Here is a 26,771-nt window from a genome sequence, read left to right as displayed (position 1 = left end):
CCTCGCTGCTTTACATAGACGTAGTTGCTCAATATATTTTATGTAAGAAGATGTCTCATTACCAAGGGAATATTTGTCAGGTCACTGTGACTGTGCTTCCTTAAGCTCACTGTCACTTCTTTTGAAGTCATTGGACTATTTTCAGGTGCGAGAACAAAAAAAGTCTAATTTAGTAAGTGATTCTTTCACTTTCCTTTTCCTTGCAACAGAGGAGATTTCTAAAAATAAGTGGGGGTCGTAAAACAGCAATATCGCCCATATGGGCCCATGAAATGATTGGTCGGATGATATTTCTTTATATTTGTCTCTACCCCAATAAAGAGTCCACGAAATAGAGTGACATTTCACCAAGTGGTAACATAAGGGCACTTAGTCAGTGGATTTGGAATGGATGTGGGGATAAAAATTGAGCCTATACACCATTTTTATAGGTGATCTCACACCATTCTTTGCATGTTAGGGCAGTTGTACATTATATAGTAGATCAGCCCTTTATTTATCCTGCAGCCTCTAGGTCTGCTGTGTCCCCTGCCTTGTTATATTCTCAGACTATCACTAGTATCAAAGACACCAAGACTGAACACAGGAAGTGGGGGTGAGGCTTAGCATGTGCTATGTGCTGGAGGAGAGCCTGGACTGTTCACCTGCCATCTCTAAGATTAAATGCCTCGCCAGGAAGTGTCCATTGTGACCTGAAAGGTGAATAAAGGCTTCCTTCCTATCTATCCTCACCACCCATATAGTTTTGGGTACATCCCCCTGTGTAAATACCAGTGCTCCCACTTCTGTGTTTGTCTCCTGATTGTAATCCCCCCTCCCCAATCTTTTAGCCTGCATCATCATCAGTCATTCAGTGCTTAGCAAAATCAGGTAGTGAGACTTTGGAACTCAGCCACATGATGTTGTGATGTCCGACTGGAAAATATAATATTACAAGTTATGGATACTAGATTAATGGGGATAGAACATTGATCAAGGGGTTTATTCTTATGCCATATTAGGAGTCTGTAAGGATTTTTTGGTTTCGGCCTCATTATGTTTTTTTCGCCTCAAAGTAGGGTTTCTGGTTAAACTTGATTGACTCTTTCCTTTTGTTTTGTATACACTATAGGGGAGATTTATCAAAACCTGTGCAGAGAAAAAGTTGACCAGTTGCCCATAGCAACCAATCAGATAGCTTCTTTCACTTTTCAAAGGGCCTCTGAAACATATAAGAAGCGATCTGATTGGTTGCTTTGGGAACTGGTCAACCTTTTCTCTATACAGGTTTAGATAAATCTCCCACTATGTAACCCCTTCCTTGCTGGTCTGCATCTGTTTCATTTTGTTTTACTCACATAGCACCCTGCAAACCCAGTGCATAATTAAACCCCGTCCCTACATGCCATCGGTAGTATTGTACTGTCTAAGGCTGGGTTCACATCACATTTTTGCCATACTGTTTTCAATCCGTTTTTCTAAAGGAAACCGTATGGCAAAAAAACGGATGGAACAGTATGGGAAAAAGTAAACCGTGTGTGTTTTTAAACTGTACTGTTTTTAAAAGTGGTTCCGTCCGTTTTAATAAAAAAAAAAAAAAAACTTTTTTATAACTTTGTCCATTTTTAATGGGAGGGGTGTTGGATGGGGACTTTAGGATGCAAATGCGCATGTGCAAAATAAAAACCGTATACGGTTTTCCGTATGGAACTGTATACATGTGTGTTTCCCATTGACGTCCATGTTAAAAAAAAAAAAATTTATGCGGTTGCGGTACGGTTTTTAAACTGGTCAACCACGGTTTTGACTCCGGTTTAAAAACCTACTGCAGTCACCCTCCAGCGTGGTGCCAGCGTGTTCTGTCCAGTGCACTTAAATCAGCATTGGCGTAGCAGGGAGGAGTTTGTACTCTGCCAGTAGTACTCACACAGGACTTCCTTTTGCTTACTTGTCTGGCCAATCACAGCAGAAAGGCAAGCTTTGGTCCTGCCCCCTGAAATGGAGAGCATGTAAGTTGTGTGTTATGGATGGGGGACTCTAATATAACCTGTGCCCCAAAAAAAAATCACCACTCTGAAGGGTAAATGTAACAAAATCAGGCTTTCTGAAAAATCTTTTAAAATGCTAGGTACGTATCTAGATTTGCTTCTTTCTACATAGACTTGCTATAGCTGATCCAGTATCTAGCAGTACTTGCGGTCACTTAGTATCTGTTTTTACTTTGGAGATTTATTTTGTCACAACTTCTCCTCCAAGCAGTTCCCAAGAACTACGATCCAGACATTACATCATACCGATTGTCATTACATTGTAATGATTTCTTCCATTGGAAAACCCCCATAAGCTCTTCACCTACTGCGAGTGTTTTCACAATGAGCATCATCCCAGTAATGAAGCAACGTGTGAGACTTCCTGCGGTTCGTGCTGGTTTTGAGGTCAGTGGACCCCCCCCCCCATGGGTGGTGGTTTCAGTATCGCACCTTGTGTACTCGGCAATAGTGGTGCTGCGCCCCCTATTGTGACTGCTACCAGTTCCTTGTGTTTATACTTTTTAAGACATTCCAGCAGGAGCTGAGACTCTTTCTCTCTCCCTTAAAGGTCACCAGCAGAGGCTTCAGCCTGTAGAGCGAGCTTTGTTGTCTCAGGAAGTAATGATTAACATGCATTGGGTGCCCGCCCACAGTGCTGCGTATGGGGCACAGCACTTTCGGTTGTCATTTCCCCAGGTTGGAGCTGTGCTTCCCCCCCCCTATCACAAAGCATGATCATTCATGTGAGCGAACGTCCACAGTGACTCCAGGAAGAAGTGATGTGTGGAAAGCTTCAAATTCCAGGGTGGCTGAGGAGTGGCCTTTAGTGCTGCGTCTGCTGGGATCATAGACGGCGCATATTCCAGGCTTCCTTCTCTTCCAGTGCTGCAAGGGACACTGTAAGTTATTCTAGATCTTCACAATCTTCTGTGTCTTAAAGTAGATCTGGGGGGGGGTCTCGTTTAGTCTCAATGTTACGTGATCTGATGTGAACCCGTAATCCGATCTTTTGTGTTACAGAAGAGGTGGGATGGGACCGATTTTCGTCACTTTACAGCCGCTCGTTGTTAACTAGTCCCTTATGTTGTGTGTTGTAACCTTAAACTTGTAGAACAGCTGGTTCTGGAGGATGGTCCTTTAAGAGGTATGTTCTCATGTGTATTGTCCTTTAAGGCAGTAAACGCCAACCTGTGGCTCTCCAGCTGTTGCAAAACTACAACTCGCAGTATGCCCTGACAGCCTTCGGCTGTCAGGGCATACTGAGAGTTGTAGTTTTGCAACAGCTGGAGATCATTTAAATTAAGTGGAAATGGATAAAGGTGACTAAAGTGCTGCCAAGCCCACTTACTGCAATCTTTGGAGTCATGGATGACGGACTGGTTGTTGATCAGCCATAACATTAACCCCTTAACGACGCAGGACGTATATTTACGTCCAGCGCGACCCCGCATCACATCGCGTCGGTCCCGGCGCTCATCAACGGCCGGGACCCGCGGCTAATACCACACATCGCCGATCGCGGCAATGTGCGGTATTAACCCTTTAGAAGCAGCAGTCAAAGCTGACCGCCGCTTCTAAAGCAAAAGTGAAAGTATCCCGGCTAGCCAGTCGGGCTGTTCGGGACCGCCGCGGTGAAATAACGGCGTCCCGAACAGCTTACAGGACACCGGGAGGGCCCTTACCTGCCTCCTCGGTGTCCGATCGACGAATGACTGCTCCGCGCCTGAGATCCAGGCAGGAGCAGTCAAGAGCCGATAACGCTGATCACAGGCGTGATAATACACGCCAGTGATCAGCATAGGAGATCAGTGTGTGCAGTGTTATTGGTCCCTATGGGACCTATAACACTGCAAAAAAAAAGTGTTAATAAAGGTCATTTGACCCCTTCCCTAATAAAAGTTTGAATCACCCCCCTTTTCCCATAAAAAAAAGTGTAAATAAAAATAAACAGATGTGGTATCGCCGCGTGCGTAAATGTCCGCACTATCAAAATATATAATTAATTAAACCGCACGGTCAATGGCGTACGCGCAAAAAAAATCAAAAGTCCAAAAAAGCGTATATTGGTCACTTTTTATACCATTAAAAAATGAATAAAAAGTGATCAAAAAGTCCGATCAAAACAAAAATCATACCGATAAAAACTTCAGATCACGGCGCAAAAAATGAGTCCTCATACCGCCCTGTACGTGTAAAAAAAAAAAAAAAGTTATAGGGGTCAGAAGATGACATTTTTAAACGTATACATTTTCCTGCATGCAGTTATGATTTTTTTCCAGAAGTGCGACAAAATCCAACCTATATAAGTAGGATATCATTTTAACCGTATGGACCTACAGAATAAAGATAAGGTGTCATTTTTACCGAAATATGCACTGCGTAGAAACGAAAGCCCCCAAAATTTACAAAATGGCGTTTTTTCTTCGATTTTGTCGCACAATGATTTTTTTTCCCGTTTCGCCATGAATTTTTGGATAAAATGACTGTCACTGGAAAGTAGAATTGGTGACGCAAAAAATAAGCCATAATATGGATTTTTAGGTGGAAAATTGAAAGAGTTATGATTTTTAAAAGGTAAGGAGGAAAAAACGGAAGTGCAAAAACGGAAAAACCCTGCGTCCTTAAGGGGTTACAGCATAACTCCCATGACGTGCTGGGCCGGCGGCACGATTTCTTTTTACATCTCTCAGCAACTTTGCAGCTAGAGACTATAGCATTCAGTATACGTATATGCCCAAAGGCCCATTCTAGTCTCGGACTATGAAGTTGTGGAAGATTTGCCCGCCCAAGTGAGTATCTTAAAGGGGTATTCCCATATCAAATGTTCTTTGGCCTTTAACTTGCAAATGAAAAGTTATGTAACTGCTCAATGTACATTTATTAGCGCTATGAAAAGCTATGAAGAACTTATTTTAAGTTAGTAGATGTTAAAGGGGTACTCCGGTGGAAAACTTTATTTTTATTTTATTTATTTTTTTAAATCAACTGGTGCCAGAAAGTTAAACAGATTTGTAAATTACTTCTATGAAAAAATCTTAATCCTTCCAGTACTTATTAGCTGCTGAATACTACAGAGGAAATTCTTTTCTTTTTGTTACACAGTGCTCTCTGCTGACATCATGACCACAGTGCTCTCTGCTGACATCTCTGTCCATTTTAGGAACTGTCCAGAGCAGCGTATGTTTTCTATGGGGATTTTCTCCTACTCTGGACAGTTCTTAAAATGGACAGAGATGTCAGCAGAGAGCACTGTGCTCATGATGTCAGCAGAGAGCACTGTGTTCCAAAAAGAAAATAATTTCCTCTGTAGTATTCAGCAGCTAATAAGTACTGGAAGGATTAAGATTTTTTTTATAGAAGTAATTTACAAATCTGTTTAACTTTCTGATACCAGTTGATAAAAAATAAAAAAAAGTTTTCCACCGGAGTACCCCTTTAAAGGGATACTCCACTGAAAACATCTTATCCCCTATACAAAGGTTAGGGGATTAAATATTAGATCCCGGGGGGCCCGCTGCTGGGGACCAAGCTTGCAGCTTCCGCGTTCTTAATGTCACACCACACACCCTCCATTCATGTCTATGGGCGGGGATATGACTGCTAGATCCAAAGGATAGGGGATAAGATGTTAGATCGCGGGGGTCCTGCCGCTTTGGATAGGGGATAAGATGTTTTCAGCGGAGTACCCCTTTAAAACAACAGAGCATGTCAGATCCTTAGGCTAAGTTCACATTTTGGAAGCTCTGGATGAAATTTCCGCAGGAGATGCCTCGGGCAGTGCTAGGACCGTGCAGACTGCATTGCCATCCCCATGGACGGCAGTGCCTTTCTAATCCCCCCCCCCCGGGATTACAAACTTATCCCCTAAGCTGTTCTATACTGGAGTACCCCTTTAAGGCTGGCTTGTTCCATATGGAGCTGGATAAATGCAAGTCAGTCTGCAGGCTCCTGCTTATCCCAGTCATTCGCCACTTATCGTGTTGAGCACCAGATCTGGATCATGGAACTGTGATCGATGATGGCCGGAGCCCTTCTATTTTTCGTCATGAGGATATCCGAATGTGTGTGCGTCACCTATATGGGGATGATACCAGGATGTGCTGTGAGAAGAAGACATGCCAACGGAGACATTGTTGATGTTCTGGACATTGTTTTCCTGAGATACCTTGGTTCCTGGCATCAAGTGGATGTTGTTGTGATACGCACCACCAACCTGATTGTATAGCACTAAATGGCCTCTGTTAGCAGGATAATGCTGCACCCCCCCCCCCCCCCCCCCCCCGACCGAGTTCAAGAAGAAGTCGTATTTATGGAAGTCGCACGTCACAACTCATGTCTCGGTGTTGGATACCACATGTATTTGTGCACTCCAGGCCCCGATGGGTCGGGTTTGGTGGCACAGGATGGACTTGGACTGTTCTGTCTGATGGGTGTACAGGACTAGGCCGTGTATCCCTACAATAGGACTGTCTTCCATGACTCGGCTGTTCTCCTACAGTCAGTCTCACCTTAGTGTTACCATGTTATTCCTTATCTCCGCTTTCATTAAGTAGCCCTTTCTATAAAGGTAGGTAAATAACTTCCGTATTGTGATGTCTTTATGGGCCGCTGTTCCATTATTCATTACAGTTTATTAATTATGACAGTGCCAATAACTTTGTCTCCCTGCCTCATAGGATAATGTCATTCCTAAACTTCATGAGGAATATCTGGTAGAACTGCTAGGCCTCGGTCTATGATGGACAGTGGTTACAGAGAGATTCTGGTTCTATTAACATGTGTCAATAATGGTTATAGCTATGATCCAAGTGTGACCCCAGGCAAAGTCTCCAAACTGTGGACTACTGGAGTTGCAAAACTACAACTCCCAGCATGCCCGGACAGCCAACGGCTGTCCGGGCATGCTGGAAGTTGTAGTTTTGCAATATCTTGAGGTCCACAGTTTGGCTGTCCGGGTGTGCATGGAATCATAGTTTTGCAACCTCTGGAGGTCCACAGTTTGGAGACCACGTGTCTAGAGCAACCTTTAGCTGTCAGAACATGCTGGGAGCTGTAGTTTTGCAACATCTGGAGGTCCACAGTTTGGAGACCACTTGTCTAGAGCAACCTTTAGCTGGGAGCTGTAGTTTTGCAACATCTGGAGGTCCACAGTTTGGAGACCACTTGTCTAGAGCAACCTTTAGCTGTCAGAGCATGCTGGGAGCTGTAGTTTTGCAACCTCTGGAGTTCCACAGTTTGGCTGTTCGGGTGTGCTTGGAATTGTAGTTTTGCAACCTCTGGAGGTCCACAGTTTCGAGACCACATTTCTAGAGCATCCTTCAGCTACCAGAGCATGCTTGGAGCTGTAGTTTTGCAACATCTGGAGGTCCACAGTTTGGGGACCACTTTTCTAGAACAACTTTCAGCTGCCAGAGCATGCTGGGAGTTGTAGTTGTGCAACATCTGGAGATGGGCTACACCGGTGCAGAAGATCCAGAAGCAAAGGCAGGGGTTTCTTAATAGCCGTTGTGCACATATCTTCTCCCTCATTCATCTCTGTATAGATTTGGGTCATTTGTATAGTGATGTCTAAGGGTCTGGAGACTCTATATAAGGACCCATGATCATGGTGGCCGTGCGGTTCCCCACTACAGAGAAATATCCTGTCTTGATGAGTATTCGTCCCTCTTTTCTTTATATGCACATTATTAGCCCATCTATATGCTGTATACCATTGAGGATATCGTGCCATTGTCTGGCTTTACTATGTCATTCCCGTCCCATTGTATTCTGCTGATATTAGATGTATCATGAATGTGTCATCCCAGGGGAGACTAATAAAACGTACGGAGGAGAGAGTTCGCTGCTATCTGGGAGTATTTCGGCTACTCCCTGTCACCTGCCATTCCTGTTGACTCACAATAATTCTCCATACGTTTATATACCTTATTTATATACTGGTGCGGACCAGGCTGGATGACCGATTTGCTTTGTCAGGGATTTAGTAGCTCCCCCGTGTAACTTACTTCTATGTCTGGGTTGTTGTTGTTTTTTTTCCATACTAGGAGAAATTGCTAAGGGGAACTTCTAGCAGCATGATGTGATCTACTGGAACTATGCAAGTTCCTCCTACTTTCTGTCCAGTTCATTTCAAATAAGTAAGGGTCAGACCGGCTGACTGCCTAGAGCAGTGTTACCCAAGCAAGGAGCCTCCAGCTGTTGCAGAACTACAACTCCCTGTATGCCCTGACAGCCTTTGACTGGTCGGGCATGCTGGAAGCTTTAGTTTTGCAACAGCAGGAGGCACCTTGTTTGGGGAAACTCTGGCATGGGGGCTATATTGTTGAAGGGATTAGTTTTGATGAGACAACCCCTTTTAACCTTTCACAGTCGTTTTAACACAACCAGCATAAAAAGTAAATTTTATTATTCTGTTACTGAAAAGAACAACCTTAATGTTTACCTTGATTTATGGTGGCTTTTAAGTCACTAAATAAAAGATAGTCACCTCTGGCAGGTACAAATCAATGCACCAAAAAAAGTACAAAAACACTCTAAAAGTGTGCTCTAAAAGAGACTCACAAGCACTGGACCTATAGACAAGAGCCCTACAGAATGAAGTTTTGTTTCAAAATTGTGTTGGATCAGGACCTATATGCTGACCCTACAGGGGTTATCCAGGAAAATAATTATATTTATATCCATCCACTGGCCCCAGAAAGTTAAACAGATTTGTAAATTAATACTATTAAAAAATATTAATCCTTTCAGTACTTATGAGCTGCTGAAGTTGAGTTCTTCTTTTCTGTCTGTGTGTCTGATGACATTCATCTCGGGAACTGTCCAAAGTGGAAGCAAATCCCCATAGCAAACCTATTCTGTTCTGTGCAGTTCCCGAGACAAGCAGAGATGTCAGCAGAGAGAACTGTTGCCAGACAGAAAAGAACAACTCAACTTCAGCAGCTGATAATTATTGGAAGGATTATGATTTTTTTTTTTATAGAAGTAATTTTCAAATCTGTTTAACTTTCTTGAGCCAGTTGATATAAAAAATAAAATAATGAAATGAATAAATTTTCCTGGATAACCCCTTTAACATTGACTGTTTATTGCCCTTAAAGGGGAGGGGGTACCTGTACAGTAACCTTGCCCTCCATCAAAGTCCCTAGTTTCCTTGGGGTATACCACTGGATGTCTGTTGTACAAAAGGGGCCCTATTCCAGACCATAACTTTGCATGCATAGATTAGTAAAATTCTCTACAGGTCCACCATATAAGGAATATAGGGAACTTCTTTTGCAGTAGAAAAATAGCACCACATAACACCCAACCAGGGTATAAATACTTATCAGCGTTGGGTAGAAACACAGGAAACGACGACTGACAACACACATAAAGTTCTTAGACAATCTATAATCAGCAATAGATAATACATACGTCCCAATAAATGAGGAAAATTATACTTGATGTCCCGACACTTTTTCCAGAATTTGCCTCCTCAGGGGACTCAGATATAGTGGCTGAAATAATGATGTAATGATGTTCCTTGTCTCAGATGTAGCGAGATGCAAGCAATGGTGCAATGATGGTAGGATGATGTGGTAGAATGGAACTACGCCTTTTTTTTTTTTTTTTAAATGTATAAATAAAAATAGTAAAGAAATGTCATAAAAATTTGCAGTTGTGGATTATGCCGCAGCATTTCCGTGGCAAATATATTTCCGATTTGTTGTGAATTTTGACTTCCCCCTTTGATGTCAGTGGGGGGAAATCCACAACACCTCTGCAGCATGTCGATTGGGGCAGTGTTTCCAAACTAGGGTGCCTCCGGCTGTTGCAAAACTACAACTCCCAGCATGCCCAGACAGCCGTTGGCTGTCTGGGCATGCTGGGAGTTGTAGTTTTGCAACAGCTGGAGACACCCTAGTTGGGAAACACTGGCTTGGGAAGCTACATTTTGTGATGATCTCACACCCAGAAGCAGAAGATCGATCACTTAAACTTTTTTTGTCGTTGTGAGACAACCCGAAATTTTCTAAACATGTTAAGTAACCAGAACATTCCTGCCCGGAAGACTTATCTAGAAATCCTTGCAGAACACTTTGTTTCCCATGTTTTGCCAGTCAGCTGACGAAAAAGCTGGGCGTCACCCTTACTTTGTGTACGAGCCCTTGACAAGTTTGTGACCCCGCATAACTACAAGGAACCAAGCGGCCGACCGGCAGGAACAGCCTTGGCTCCCTCAAGCTCCATGGAAAGTTTTTGGGAGTTCTTGAAAATAATAATAATTGTTTGGCAGCAGATGAGGTCCCGGTCCTGTCCACGGACACGTTAGGTGGACGACAATCTGGGTCTATGCATTTGATGGTCAGGCTGACTATACGGAGGACTTGCTGCAGATATTAGGCCCAATACTTTAAATGGGCACTTTCAGAATCAAAAACTTTTTATATGTTGTACGTCTTGGGAAAGCATTAACCTTTCTAATATACTCCATAAGAAATGTTTATCTGGTTTTTAAAGAAACAATGGCTTTAAAAAAAAAAATAATAATAATAAAAAGCCCTCTACAGGTCCCCATATCATCCAGAACCTAACCCTGTCCGTCTGCTGCGTCATCTTTGTCCCAGCTGAAGCACAGGCAGGGACAAAGTCCTGTTTATCAGACTTTTGTCACAAAGCAGAGAGGAGGGGGTAACAGAGCAGCCTGCAGTGATTGGATGAAGAGACCCAGCACAGCAGACTCAGGGAGGAAGTGAATGCATTGTGCGTGAGGGTGGGCTCAGTGCTTGCCTCAGACACGCCCCTGAGCAGGGGATGTCAGAATGGAGGGATTTGTGAGCCAAATATAGAAGCTAGACACACAAAAAAGACACGTAAAGAATCTGTATGACCTAGTGAGTAACATATAAAAGCATTATTTGTTTTCTGTGATATGACAGGTACGCGTTAAGCTTATAAGACACAGCTGTACAGTGGGGGGTTTCAGGAGTCCTTTCCATGACGATCAGCTGTATGAAGAGGCTGTGGCGCTTGTATGGGCGCCACAGTTTCTTCAATCTGTACCAGCACTTGGCTTTGCAGTTGCTGTGCGTTACTTTTAGTAATGGTGGTGCAGGGAACAGGAGTGCTGTCCATTCAGTCGGGTTGGCATGTAAGGGTTTATACCATGCTGCCGCTACAGGACCCCCAAGAGCAATGTTTCCCAACCAGGGTGCCTCTCTGTGTTGCAAAACTACAACTCCCAGCATGCCTGGACAGCCAAAGGCAAAATGCTAAATCTGGAGACACTAAGGTTGGGAAGCACTGCAATAAACCGTTGCCGACATGCGTTTCGTAGCAGCTTCATCGGGGGGGCATGAACACAGCCTTACACTTTTAGCTGGTTTTAAACAAGCATAATACAAATATAATGGACACAAGTCCTGACCCGACCGTGGGTCTTATGAACTAGATGGACAGCTGGAAGGTCAGGCCCTCAGAAAGGCAGTCAAGCCGGGACTTGCAGTGGTAATAGACACAAAGATGTGTTTGGATTGGGTGAACCAAGCCTATATACCATTCGGCCGCTACAGGACCCCAAGAGCAGTGTTTCCCAACCAGGGTGCCTCCAGGTGTTGCAAAACTACAATTCCCAGCATGCCTGGACAGCCTTTGGCTGTCCAGGCATGCTGGGAGTTGTAGTTCTGCAACATCTGGAGGCACCCTGGTTGGGAAACACTGCCCTAGAGAGAGAAGCCATGACCTAGATTGCAGGTTTTCAGAATAAAGTAAAGGGTGCTAACAATTGGGGGGGTTCACAAGCACCCAAATGCTTTTGTCCCAGATGATAGGTTACCTGCATCCTCACTTACCAGCAATATCCAGGAAAAACCAGAAACAGCGCCACACCTGTCTTCAGGCTGTGCGTCCTATTACAGGGCTGCAATACCACACACAGAGGACAAAAATGACGCTGTAAAAACATCCCTTCTTGTTGTAATCCTGGAGAGCCCCTTTACCTCTGTGCGTTCTGCTTGTGGGACGTAAGGCCTGTGTCTTGTCTGGCACATGTAGTGGTCAGAATCTGCCCATTTTTTTTTTCCCTTTTTTTAATGTTTTTTTCTTTCTCACCCTGGCTGTGTAGTCACGGTTTAGTTGTTAGGTTGCGGGGGCTCAGTGGGCGTCCAGACATCTGTACAGACGCTGGTGAGTACAGGCTGCAGTGTATGAGACTCTCTCGCTTTGAACAGCTGCAGCTTTGGCTTTATGTGCAGCCTCCCACACAAGACGCTCCGTCACTTCTGAGAAGCTGCAGAGTAATGGTAATGGGCTGAGTAGTGTACGGAAATGCTGAGCCCAATGGGAAGCGGGGAATTAGAGCCGACATATTGCTTGTTTGTACCAGTGCACAACCTATAAAGGGGCTCCCCGGATTACAGAGGGGACTTATTCCATTCTTTATTAAGCAGACATCACCGCCTGAGCTTTCCAATAATATGTCCTTTAGGATGGTCAGTATATTTTGGATAGGCGAGGAAGCAATGTAGCTTCTGGTAACAGAAAGTTCTATAGATTTGTAAATTACTTTTATTTAAAAATATTAAAGTAGTACTCCACTGGAAAACATTTTTTTTTTAATCAACAGGTGCCAGAAAGTGAAACAGATTTGTAAATTACTTCTATTAAAAAAATCTTAACCCTTCCAGTACTTATCAGCTGCTGTAAACTACAGAGAAAGTTCTTTAATTTTTGAATTTCCTTTCTGTCTGACCACAGTGCTCTCTGCTGACACCTCAGTCCATTTTAGGAACTGTCCAGAGCAGGAGCAAATCCCCATAGCAAACCTATCCTGCTCTGGACAGTTCCTAAAATGGACTGAGGTGTCAGCAGAGAGCACTGTGGTCAGGCAGAAAGGAAACTCAAAAATAAAAGAATTTTCTCTGTAGTACACAATGGCTGATAAGTACTGGCAGGATTAAGATTTTTTTTAACAGAGGTAATTTACAAATCTATTTCACTTTCTTGCACCTGTTGATTTAAAAATAAAAAAATGTTTTCCAGTGGAGTACCCCTTTAATCCTTCCAGTACTTAAAGGGGTACTCCGTCCCTAGACATCTTATCGCCTATCCAAAGGCTATGGCGGGGGCCTGAAGACCGCCACGCCCCCTCCCATAGACTCGTATTGAGGGGGCGGGCTGTGATGTCATGAGGGGCGGAGCAATCACTGCTCCGTCCCCTGTATCGCCCGTCATTACACACAGAGCGAACTCGCTCTGTGCAGTAATGACAGCGGGCTGCCGCAGCGGCAATCCCGGGGGTCCCCAGCAGCGGGACCGCGGTGATCTGACATCTTATCCCCTATCCTTTGGATAGGGGATAAGATGTCTAGGGGCGGAGTACCCCTTTAAGAGCTGCTGTATGCAGTTGTGTAGTTCTTTCCAGTCTGATCACAGAGCTCTCTGCTGACACCTATCCCTGTCAGAAACTGTCCAGAGCAGGAGCAAATCCCCATAGCAAAAACCTTTCCCGTTCCTGACACAGACAGAGATGTCAGCAGAGAGCACTGTAGTCAGACTGGAAAGAACGTCTCAACGTCCTCTAGAGCATACAGCAGCTAAGTACTGGAAGGATTATGATTTTTAAATAAAAGTGATTTACAAATCTGTATACCTTTCTTGCCCCAGTTGGCTTAATAACCTTTTTATTCCTCCGGAGTATGCCTTTTAAGGGGAACTTTTACCATGGTCAATCGGCATCGATCAGACTAAGGAAGATGCCGGATTGTAGAGATGAGCGAATTTACAGTAAATTCGATTCGTCACAAACTTCTCGGCTCGGCAGTTGATGACTTATCCTGCATAAATTAGTTCAGCTTTCCAGTGCTCCCGTGGGCTGGAAAAGGTGGATACAGTCCTAGGAAAGAGTCTCCTAGGAATGTATCCACCTTTTCCAGCCCACGGGAGCACCTGAAAGCTGAACTCATTTATGCAGGAAAAGTCATCAACTGCCGAGCCGAGAAGTTTGTGACGAATCGAATTTACTGTAAGTTCGCTCATCTCTACCGGATTGCGCTGACTGTTTGGTGTGGGTCCTTTATTAATCAGTAACCCGAACAGATCTATTCTATAGACCATGGGTCGAACTTCGCCCTGCTCTTCCTGCCGTACACAGAGCGGCCTAGGACTGTAAACTGTGGATTATCACGAGGTATTCCAGCTATGTCTCCACCGTCCCGTCCCCCCCCCCCCCCCCTCATCTATGGGAGAGTTGTTTTTTTGTTTGTTTTTATTTTCTCCTTCTTCTTTTTCGCTAGAAATGCAAGTGAAAGAGCTTAGTGTTTTTGCAACATGTCATTTCCAGTAAAAGGGCTCACCCAAAACCGTTTCCTTTTCACCAGAAGATAAGAGCAGAAATGCCCATCCCCCCCCCCTCCCATTCTATATGTAGCAGGATTGCATTTATATTGTAGTCAATGTGAGGCCTATATGGTGTAGAGTAGTAGTCTCCAAACTGTGGACCTCCAGCTGTTGCAAAACTAAGACTCCCAGCATGCCCGGACAGCCAACGGCTGTCCGGGCATGCTGGGAGTTGTAGTTTTGCAACAGCTGGAGGCCCACAATTTAAAGGGTACCTCTCATCAAAAAAACTTTTGATATATTATAGATTAATGTATGCAGAATAACTTTACAATTGCATGTTATTAAAAAATATGCTTCTTTCTATTTAATTTTCCACTTTGAAGAAATGACCACTAGGGGTCTCCCTACCAGTCCTGGCAGCAAGCATTTCAGACTCATGCTGGAGTCCTAAACACTACGAGCTGCCAGTCTGCTTTGTTCACAAAGGAGAACATTCAGAGCTGCCAGCCTGCTTTGTTCACAGCCTGTTTGGCTGTGAACAAAGCAGGCTGGCAGCTCTTAGTGTTTAGGACTCCAGCATGTGTCTGAAATGCTTGCTGACAGGACTGATCGGGAAAAATACAATAGAAAGAAGCATATTTTTCATTAACATGCTATTGGAAAGTTATTCAACATTCATTAATCTAAAATATATCAGAAGTTTATTTGATGAGAGGCACCCTTTAATGATCACTTGTATAGAGGATAAGTAAGGGTGCATGCACACCACGGTTTTGCAATACAGTTCTCGATTAGGTTTTTGATGAAAAACGGATTCCTCAAAACCTGACTAAAACGTGTGTACAAATTTTAACCCATACATGGTTGAAAACTGTATACGGTTTGAAAAATAATGTCCGGTTTGCATCCGTTTTTTTTTTTTTTTTAAAGTAAAAACAGTATACGTTTTTAACTTTTCACTCCATTTTGAATAAAGTTTCACTTGTTTGATTGAAATTCCAAGAAAAAGAAACTGTGCAAAGTTGAAAACCGGACGGAACCGTAAGCACATAGGGGGGAGATTTATCAAAACCTGTGCAGAGGAAAAACTTGCCCAGTTGCTCATAGCAACCAATCAGATCGCTTCTTTCATTTTTCTCAGGACTTCATAAAAATGAAAGAAGCGATTTGATTGGTTGCTATGGGCAACTGGGCAAGTTTTCCTCTGCACAGGTTTTGATAAATCTCCCCCCATACAGTTCAGGACTGTTCCCATTGACTACCATGTTAAAAATTAAACGTATACGGTTTAATACAGTTTTTCACCCGGACCAAATACCGTGGTAGACTACGGTTTTGGGTGCGGGTAAAAAAAAAAACGGACAAAACCGTAGAAGACGCAAAACGGACTAAACCGGATGATGCGTTTGACATACGGTTTACAATGTTAAGTCAATGCATACGGTTTTCTATACAGTTCCATACGGTTTTTAACTTGAAACTGTATACGGGAACTGTAGAGCAAAAACGTGGTGTGCATGCACGGGAACTGTATTGCAAAAACGTGGTGTGCATGCACCCTAAAGCAGTCCGCAACTTTACCGAAAGTTTTTATTGTAGGTATAGATGTTTTCCAAGAGGCAGAATAACAAGACCAAGGGATGGACACTGAATGTGTTTGGGGTAGGATAACGGGCACACAGATCCTCTAGGGCAGTGGTCTCCAACCTGCGGACCTCCAGATGTTGCAGAACTACAACTCCCAGCATGCCCGGACAGCCGTTGGCTGTCCGGGCATGCTGAGAGTTGTAGTTTTGCAACATCTGGAGGTCCGCAGGTTGGAGACCACTGCTATAGGGCATCATCACCCTGTTTATCCCACACTGAGCTGATGTCAGCATATTGTGGGGCCTTCGTGGTTGGCTGTACGGGCGTGCTGGGAGATGTAGTTTAGCAACAGCTGGAGGTCCACCGTTTAAAGACCACTGGTGTAGAGTCTTGCAGTTTTGTTCTTTTCATTAGAGATGAGCGAACTTACAGTAAATTCGATTCGTCACGAACTTCTCAGCTCGGCGGTTGCTGACTTTTCCTGCATAAATTAGTTCAGCTTTCCGGTGCTCCGGTGGGCTGGAAAAGGTGGATACAGTCCTAGGAAAGAGTCTCCTAGGACTGTATCCACCTTTTCCAGCCCACGGGAGCACCTGAAAGCTGAACTAATTTATGCAGGAAAACTCATCAACTGCCGAGCCGAGAAGTTCGTGACGAATCAAATTTACTGTAAGTTCGCTCATCTCTACTTTTCATTGCTCCATATGACACAAGTTTTCTCAACCATTATGAGCAATTCCTACTACAAGGAGGAACAAATGTTCCAGCAGGAGTATCCTGAGCAGAACTCACACTGAAGCTGTGACAAGATAAGGAAGGCTTCCAGTAATGGGCAGAGCCCTTCTCTAGAATCCCTCCTGGTGAACAGTGATATGCGGCTACAGCAGTGAGGACGCCTTGTGGTCATATTTGCGGTAGGCTTAGCACTAAGGCACTCTTCTGCCATAAATGTCGCCATACGTTTTATATCCCTTTCTTTATTTTTCCGTTTTACAGCATTAGTCCTTTTAATATTATGTTCTGCCTTCCTCTAAAAGCATTACCTGTCCGGGCATGTTGGGAGTTGTAGTTTTTCAACATCTGGAGGTCCACAATTTAATGACCACTTGTATAGAGGATAGGTAAAGCCGTCAGCAACTTTACCCAAAGTCTTTATTGTAGGTATAGATGTTGTCCAAGAGGCAGAATAACAAGACCAAGGGATGGACACTGAATGTGTTTGGGGTCGGGTTATGGGCACACAGATCCTATTGGGCATCATCGCCCTGTTTGTGCCCACACTGAGCTGACGTCAGCATGTTGTGGGGCCTCGGTGGTTGACATTAGTTTCCCTTGCCGCGTGTATCACCTACATGTCTCCTTTTGGTTTCCATTTTACACATGCGAAAATACATTTCTCTCTTTCACTTACAGATTCACTATCTCTCACTTTTACTTTCCGCCGACCACCTCACTTTTTCCAATACCCGTTGTCTCTCCAGACGGTTAGTGATGCGGCGAGCAGCCATGACGCATGTAGAAATTTCTCATCATTCCATTAGGGCAATAAATGAGTAAATGGACAATTCACTATGATGGTTCCGGCCGCTAAACATCCCAGACGTCCTCATCTATTTCTTGTCTAATAAAACGGGTAGCGAAATCAGCGTGCCCCTGTAGTGGAGCGTTGTATGTCGTATGGGAGTAATCCGCAACATTGACCTGTCTTAGGCTGCATTCACACCTCGGTTTCAGCCTACGGGTGCCGGATCCGGCTGAGGGAGGGGAATACTGGGCGCTCCTGTACCCCAGCCCGACCGGCGCAGAAATCAATTTACATTAATGAGCTGACCGGAGTCAAACGGCGACTCCGGTTGGCTCATTTTTTACCCGTATCTGGTTTTGTGACCGGACCTAAAGCTGTAGTATATTAGGGTCTTCAGTAGCGTCTATGCCTATTGGGTAGTATGGCATGAAAGGTGTAAAAGGCTCTTTTCCTCTTCTCCTCACTTGACTGTCTGACTTATCATAATTCCGATCTATCTTTTGTGTGCCAGGAGTACAAAAAAACATAAATATAATGTTGTAAAATATTTTTTTTATTACAATTTTTTTCTATCTCTCTCTATCTCTATCTCTATCTATCTATCTATCTATCTATATCTATCTATATCTATCTATCTATATATCTATATCTATCTATATATCTATATCTATCTATATATCTATATCTATCTATATATCTATATCTATCTATATATATATCTATCTATATATCTATCCTATCTATCTATATATCTATCCTATCTATCTATATATCTATCCTATCTATCTATATATCTATCCTATCTATCTATATATCTATCCTATCTATCTATATATCTATCTATCTATACATATCTATCTATCTATACATATCTATCTATCTATACATATCTATCTATCTATACATATCTATCTATCTATACATATCTATCTATCTATACATATCTATCTATCTATACATATCTATCTATCTATACATATCTATCTATCTATACATATATACATATCTATGTATATATATAATGTATGTATGTGTTTATTTTTATTTTATTTATTTAAATTTTTTTTCTTTTTCTCTATCTATTTTTGTGTGTGTGTTTATTATTTACATTTTATTTTTATTTTCTCTACATCTATCTACATATATATGTATTTATTATTTTTATTTTATTTCATTATTATTTTTTCTTTTTCTCTATATACATCTACGTATAAGTGTTTATTATTTGGTTTTATTTACATTGTTTTTCTTTTTCTCTATCAATCTACATATATATGTGTTTATTATTTTTATTTTATTTCATAATTTTTTTTTCTTTTTCTCTATATCTATCTGCGTATATATATTTGTTTGAGGATAATATCTAATGCTAAAAACAAAACAGAATTAATTTGTGTGCAGTATCATCCATACGTACAGCTAGCTGATTGAATTAGTTACTAGACCAGATTCTGCCACCCTGATTGAGGGCCAAGGAGCTTGGGCAAGCACCATGGGGGAGATTTATCAAAACCCGTCGAGAGGAAAAGTTGTCCAGTTGCCCATATCAACCAGTCTGATCGCTTCTTTCCTTATGCAGAGGCCTCTGTGAAAAAATGAAAGAAGCGATCTGATTGGTTGCTATGGGCAACTGGGCAACTTTTCCTCTGGACGGGTTTTGATAAATCTCCTCCAATGACCTCTTCGTTGTTTACCAGGCACAGCTCCATACATCTTGTGGCTGTCTCTGGTACTGCAGCCTAATGAGTGAGCTACCTTTTATTACCAGGCACAACAATGAAGAACGCTTAGCGCTCACCCAAGCACCCCACCCATCTGAGAATAGGTGGTCATTAAAACTTTAGGGAAAATCCATTAACCTCTGAGCCAGGCCTACAGTGATTTTATGGTAGACCCGTAATCTATGGGAAAGTTTTCTTTCGCTTGGAGGAAATAATTTTTGGACTTTATTCTTCTGACATAGTTTCTGACCTTTGGCAGCTACCAGGAAGTGTTTGTTTCTCCTCTGTCACAGATCTGGCTTCCTTCCATCTAGACCAGTGTTTCCCAACCAGGGTGCCTCCAGCTGTTGCAAAATTACAACTCCTAGCATGCCCGGACAGCCTCTGGCTGTCCGGGCATGCTGGGAGTTGTAGTTTTGAAACAGCTGGAGGCACCCTGGTTGGGAAACACTGATCTAGACACTCTCCAGTTCCTTTTTTTCATCTGAGACAATACATCACACGCCAAAACTTCCCCCAGTATATTTCAGTAGTATTGACTCTTTCTTGTTTTCATTCACAGACTGACTTGGAGCGAGACCCGTCCTACAACACAAGATTCTCCGTCTGAAACCAGAGAAGTTGGCTTGACTGGCAGGCGGATTACTTCTCTGCCCCCCACCGAATTCTTGTGCTTGCCTGGAACTATGACCTGTGCTCGGCACATACGCTGAATGATTCATTTGTAGTAGAAATGAGTTTGCATCGGCAGATGGGTTCAGATCGGGACCTCCAGTCGTCTACTTCCTCAGTTAGCCTTCCTCCGGTTAAAAAGGCACCAAAGAAAAGGAGAATGCCATGGGGATCCATCTTTCGCAAGAAAAAAGATCCAAAACGGAAATCAAGGGACCTGACCGGCGGGGTCGACGGGATCGCCAGCATTGAAAGCATTCACTCCGAGATGTGCACTGATAAAAATTCCATATTCTCTGCCTCGGTGAACTCTGCAGACAATGGGACCGCATGTGCTAGTAAACCGAGTGGAGACTATATGGAGTGCCCCCTGTGCCTTTTACGGCACTCTAAGGACCGCTTCCCCGAGATCATGACCTGTCACCACCGCTCTTGTGCGGACTGCTTACGTCAGTACCTGCGAATAGAGATCTCGGAGAGCAGGGTCAATATTAGCTGTCCGGAGTGCTCTGAACGTTTTAACCCTTATGATATCCGTCTTATACTAAATGATGATGTATTGATGGAAAAATATGAGGAGTTTATGCTCAGGAGGTGGCTTGTTGCGGATCCCGATTGTAGATGGTGTCCAGCTCCCGACTGTGGGTAAGTAATTGATGTTTCTTGCATATGGATTGTGAATGTCAGTACACTACAATACTTCTCAGTGTGTCAGTCAGCAACCAGCAAGCTATTGAGTTCAGTATGGATTTATACCTATGACATAGTAGAGCCTTGTTTCCCAACCAGGGTGCCTCCGGCTGTTGCAAAACTACAACTCCCAGCATGCCCGGACAGCCAAAGGCTGTCCGGGCATGCTGAGAGTTGTAGTTTTGCAACAGCTGGAGGCACCCTGGTTGGGAAACACTGTAGCAGAAAGAGATCTCACTGATGAATACGATTGCTGAAAGTCAGAAAGAGTATCTGCAGCCTCCCCAAAAATTAGTTTTTCAGTTTCTTGATATGAGTTGAATCTGAGTGTATCCACAGTTAAAATAATAACAAATTGATATACATTGTGATACTGCTTGCCATCAAACTCCAGAAAATAATGTGTAATATGCAGTATACAAATATATATTACTTTTATAATGGCAATTCTCCCATGTCATAACACACGCACAAACAAATTGGAGATAAAGGCCGGCATTTATCATTGTAGATGTAAGTGAAGCATTTATCATTGTAGGTGTAAGTGAAGCATTTATCATTGTAGGTGTAAGTGAAGCATTTATCATTGTAGGTGTAAGTGAAGCATTTATCATTGTAGGTGTAAGTGAAGCATTTATCATTGTAGGTGTAAGTGAAGCTTTTATCATTGTAGGTGTAAGTGAAGCATTTTTCTACACCTTTTTTTGTGTGTGCTGATAATGTGTAGGAACACCACATTTATTAAATGGTCACAGAGCATTTGATACATTTTGTGCAGGTCACATTTTCTGAAATTTCTCTCTTCACATACACCAAAAGCTAAGCTAAATCTGGGCTGGTGTAGTTTTTGAGACTTTTCAGTGGCTTTGCACCTTTTTTGCGCTTTTTCACAAAAAGGCGCAGTTCATAAAACCCTTTCATATCATGTGTGTTGCCAAAATCAGTGGATTGCAACTCAAAATCAGCAGAAGTGTGTAAACCAAAAGGCGCAGTTGATAAAACCCTTCCATATCATTTGTATTGCCAAAATCTGTGGATTTCAACTCAAAATCAGCAGAAATGTGTAAACCAAAAGGTGCAAAAAAGGCGCAAATAAACCCTGCTTGTGCCTTTTTGTAGTAAAAAAAAACTGTCTAATGACAATGATAAATGTCGGCCAAAGAGTCACCAGTATATTAAAATACTAAATCTTTATTAAATCTCCAGGAAAGGAACATGGATGAGGCGACAGCCTGGAGTGCGTAAACGTGACATACATACAATAATAAAACCTGATGTAGCACATACAGTAAACCTCACTACTGACGTACAATGATCATGAGCAAGAAAGCAAATAAAAATATAACACTGTCCCTTTAATAAAATCATGCACAGCGCCACACCAAAAGGCTCAACAGTCATAATGTAGTTAATAGCCCCTATTATTTTAATTAATACAATTATGACTAAACCGGTTCAATACATATATCAATTCATATGTTAATGGTCAAAAGTTTGTAAAGAGAGCACATGAATAGCCGATATACAAGAAAGTGCTACATTAAAGGGGTACTCTGCTGTAAAGCTTTTTTTTTTTTTTTTTTTTTTTTAACTCAACTGGTGCCAGAAAGTTAAACAGATTTATAAATTACTTCTGTTAAAAAAATATGTATATCTTAATCCTTCCAGTACTTATCAGCTGCTGTATGCTCTACAGGAATTTCTTTTCTGTCTGTCCACAGTGCTCTCTGCTGACACCTCTGTCCATGTCAGGAACTGCACATACCAAAAACTGAAAAAAGCTGTAGCAGACCATGTAATCAGAAAAAGTCACTTTATTATAAAAAATACACATATAACAAATGACACAAGAGGAATGGCAAACTGATAAATAGGGAATATCCTGGGTAAAGTGCAAGCTTGTGCTGCAAATACCTATTTTAAAGGTATATGTAAAGTGGCTAGTGCCATACGCTATTATGTAAATCACTGGAGCAATGTAGACATGCAAATAGCAGAAAGTAGTAAAGAGAAGTAAAAAATATATGAAGGCAAAGCAACAAGGCTATATCAATGGTGCAAGCAGTAATAGTAAATGCTAAAGATATATTACATAATGTGCATAGGTGCATGTAATACAAGCTAAGGTCATACCAACAACAGAAATAAGTAAGCAGCGTCTCCAGGAGACGTCCACCCCTACCACCGTTTTGGACCAAATGTCCTTCTTCTGGGAGTGGACATGTCAGGAACTGTCCAGAGCAGGAGAGGTTTGCTATGGGGATTTTCTCCTACTCTGGACAGTTGCTGACATGGACAGAGGTGTCAGCAGAGAGCACTGTGGTCAGACAGAAAATACATTTTAAAAGAAAAGAACTTCCTGTGGAGCATACAGCAGCTGATAAGTACTGGCAGGATTAAGATTTTTAAATAGAAGTAAATTCCAAAAAATGTTTAACTTTCTGGCACCAGTTTATTTAAAGTGGTTTTCCACCGGAGTACCCCTTTAAGGCATATATCAAATACAAACCTATAAACCAGTGCTTCCCAACCACATGCCTCCAGCTGTTGCAAAATTACAACTCCCAGCATGCTCAGACAGCCAAAGGCTGTAGTTTTGGAAAAGCTGGAGATACTAAGGTTGCTAAGCACTGTAGTAAACCGTTGCCGGCATGCGTTTCGTAGCAGCTTCATCAGGGGCATGAACACAATCTTAGACTCTCACCTGGTTTTATACAAGTGTAATAAAAATATAATGGACACTAGTCCTGACCCGACCGCGGGTCTTATGATCTAGATGGACAGCTGGAAGGTCAGGTCATCAGAAAGGCAGTCAAGCCGGGACTTGCAGTGGTAATAGACACAAAGATGTGTTTGGATTGGGTGAACCAAGCCTTAGAAGTAGCAGAGCATTTCAGGTACCATGAGAAAGTATGAACAAGGAAATTCAGTTTCCAGGAGCTGCTATTCCCAGTATTGTCTGCAGAATACAAACGTCCTTTGTAGTGCTGAAATCCTCTGAAAGGATAGAGGAAAGCTACTGTGTTATAGTGACAGCTATTATAGTGGCGTTACTCCTATAGCCATGCAAAATACCATGGGAAGGAACAGCCACTGGTACATTTATATATATTTATGTAGCATTTTTTTTAATGAAACTGCTGCCCAGATATGCTGGGAGTTGTAGTTTTGCAACATCTGGAGGACCATAGTTTGAAATCCACTTCTGTAAATGAATGGGTTTTGCTAAAACAATTTGTGGACTCAATAGATTTGTATAGTAGGGGGTTAAAAAGCGATTGTTTCTTATGAGTGTAATTCAGACGCATTTTTTGCATCCATATTACGGACGCAGGTCCCGGCCCAACTGTGAGTCTAATGACCGGAACTGACACCATAGATTCCCCGGTGATCCATGGTCGGGCCAGGACTTGCGTCCGTAACTCAGATGCAAAAATCAATCCGCATTAAGATCATCTGAAACCGGCCTTAACCTGAGCCTTACACCGAGTATTTGGATCACAGTTATATTGGATTGGATGGTAAAGTGGATCTAGAAGTCTCAAATTTTACTCAACCTGTAGTGGGCAGGAATAGTAGATGAAATGTATTGATTATATATTCAGCGTTACGTTCCAATAAATGTTTAATAAGGGTGTGTTCGCACATTCAGATTTTTGGATGCAGTTTTTGATGCCAGCACGATCTCCTGTGCGGGGCCTGGCTTTCATGATGAACTTGCCAAACTCCTGAGCGCTCCAGCCCCCACGCTCAGAGACTAGCAGTAGTGACGGACTGCTGAGCTGGTGATTGGCTGAGCTGGTGATTGGCTGAGCTGGTGATTGGCTGAGCTGGCCATCACTCATGCTACTCTCAGAGGGTGGAGGCCAGGACTAGTGAGTAGCTGGGCCCTGTATAGACGATACATAGGGGATAAGTGTCTGATCGCAGGGAGTCCAACCGCTGGGACTCCTCGCGATCAGACACTTATCCCCTATTTTGAATATATTGAAGAACAGATGCGGAGCACTCACCAGATTCTTGAAACAGGGACTTCTTTATTCCTTATGAAAGGTAATAACGGGATCACATACAGGGGAGCGAGATGGAATACATGCGGGGGGTATTCAAGCTGGCGACGGACCGTTTGCACGCCGAGGCGCTTTGTCAGGCCGGTCTGATGAAGCGCCTTCGTCAGCATCAGCCTTACGAAGTACCTCGGCGTGCAAATGGTCCGTCGCCAGCTTGAATACCCCCTGCATGTATTCCATCTCGCTCCCCTGTATGTGATCCCGCTATTACCTTTCATAAGGAATAAAGTCCCTGTTACAAGAACCTGGTGAGTGCTGTGCATCTGTTCTTCAATATATTCATCTACCGTACTGCTTTACATGGCGTGTCTAGCACCAGATGGGCTACAGGTGTGACTTCCAGGGAACACGAAAGACCTTGTTCTGAACAGCAGCAGGATGCTGGTGCCGAGACCACTTTTTTCTCTGTGTGGTATCCCCTCTTTTGTGTTCCTCGGAATACCCCTTTAGTGTCTATTCACACGTACAGTATTCTGCACAGATTTGATGAGCAGGATTTCAAGCTGTATTTAGTCATTCAGTTTACATTGAAATCTGCAGCAGAAAATCCTGCACATCAAATCTGCACAGAATACTGTACGTGTGAATAGACCCTTAAGGAGAGACAAAGACTTTTTATTTTTATTTATTTTTATCCATTTTTGCCATAGGATTTAGAAACTGCATCTAAAAATGTCAATGTTAGAACTCGTCCCGAAGGAATATATACTGATCAGCCATAACATTAAAAAGGATTAACATTGGTTATATTGTGACAATGACTCCTGTCGGGGGGGATATATTATATATTAAGTGAGCAGTCAGTTCTTATAAGTTGATTTGCTGAAAGAAGGAACATTTGGTGAGAGTAAAGATCAGTGTCTGTGGTAAGGACAGAGTTGTTATGGCTAGACAGCTGGGCCTGAGCAGCTCCAAAATGGCCGGACGTTTGGGGTGTTTCAAGGATAGACAACTTGTGCACTTTTGTGACAATTGTTCAGGAATCGTTCGAGGCTCATGACAAAGTTTTAGTTTTTTTTTTCCAGCACATCCAACAGATGTGGAAGTCCAGTTTAATACTTGGAGGCCCCAACTGTACAACCTAAAAGATCGGCCTCTAACATTTTAATGGACACCCCCAGGCTCATAGCTGTTTTGATGGTACAGGGACAACTTACAGTATACAAGACCATGATTTAGTGTTAGGGCTGATCAGTAAGATAGAAGTATTCATGTATGTGGAAGTTATGGACATCATATTGGTATTATAGCCAGTAGTGTTGTGCTCGTGTGATGAAACAACACTTTTGCAGAGCAAAAATTCTCCCAAGTGCATGTTACATAGGCAATACAGGATATGAATAGAGACTGTACCTCACAGGGTACTGAGGCAAGACTAGTTCATCCCATATTGTGACTGGTGCAACATTACAACAAGGCTTCTATGGAGTCCTCTAGTGGGTAGCATAAGGTCCTGCGCTTAATACGGTATATGAACGTGACGTATGTGACAAAAGGAGATACTAAGCCTATAGAAGGGATTAATCTAAAACGTGAGACTGGAAAAGACATGACCTCGAGTAAGTGACATGCCAGGAAATACAAATGGGGGACGCCATAAGTGTGAGCCATGTGAACAACCCCATAAGGACTAGAGCGCACTGTGTGTGCCGTAAATTGATGCCTATGCCTCTCAGGATATAGGGCTGAACACACTTAGTGGCATGAAGGATTGGCGGAGGGGACACACTTAGTGACATGAAGGATTGGCGGAGGGAACACACTTAGTGACCTGAAGGATTGGTGGAGGGAACACACTTAGTGACCTGAAGGATTGGAGGAGAGAACACACTTAGTGACCTGAAGGATTGGTGGAGAGAACACACTTAGTGACCTGAAGGATTGGTGGAGGGAACACACTTAGTGACCTGAAGGATTGGTGGAGGGAACACACTTAGTGACCTGAAGGATTGGTGGAGAGAACACACTTAGTGACCTGAAGGATTGGTGGAGAGAACACACTTAGTGACCTGAAGGATTGGTGGAGGGAACACACTTAGTGACCTGAAGGATTGGTGGAGGGAACACACTTAGTGACCTGAAGGATTGGTGGAGAGAACACACTTAGTGACCTGAAGGATTGGTGGAGGGAACACACTTAGTGACCTGAAGGATTGGAGGAAAGGACACACTTAGT

The 26,771-nt window shown here is 42.9% G+C and overlaps 1 protein-coding gene across 6 annotated transcripts in view; it reads left to right on the top strand.

The window, feature by feature from the left end:
- The window catches only part of RNF19A (ring finger protein 19A, RBR E3 ubiquitin protein ligase), a 120,620-nt gene that overhangs the window by 63,744 nt on the left and 30,105 nt on the right, over nucleotides 1–26,771 (top strand). For 4 of the 6 annotated variants that reach the window (XM_056522403.1, XM_056522406.1, XM_056522405.1 and 1 more), the window contains one exon: nucleotides 19,726–20,480. In XM_056522403.1, coding sequence (XP_056378378.1) covers nucleotides 19,897–20,480 — 584 coding nt within the window. In that variant the 5' untranslated portion in view covers nucleotides 19,726–19,896. Of the gene's footprint in view, nucleotides 1–2,709; nucleotides 2,909–3,029; nucleotides 3,154–19,725; nucleotides 20,481–26,771 lie in introns of those variants that run through there. The other 2 variants (XM_056522407.1, XM_056522408.1) reach the window with 2 other exon arrangements.

Source organism: Hyla sarda, chromosome 5 (assembly GCF_029499605.1).
Source record: "Hyla sarda isolate aHylSar1 chromosome 5, aHylSar1.hap1, whole genome shotgun sequence".
Taxonomy (NCBI): domain Eukaryota; kingdom Metazoa; phylum Chordata; class Amphibia; order Anura; family Hylidae; genus Hyla; species Hyla sarda.
The sequence above is the reverse complement of the archived record's forward strand: the minus strand, read 5'-3'. Positions and strand labels throughout refer to the sequence as shown.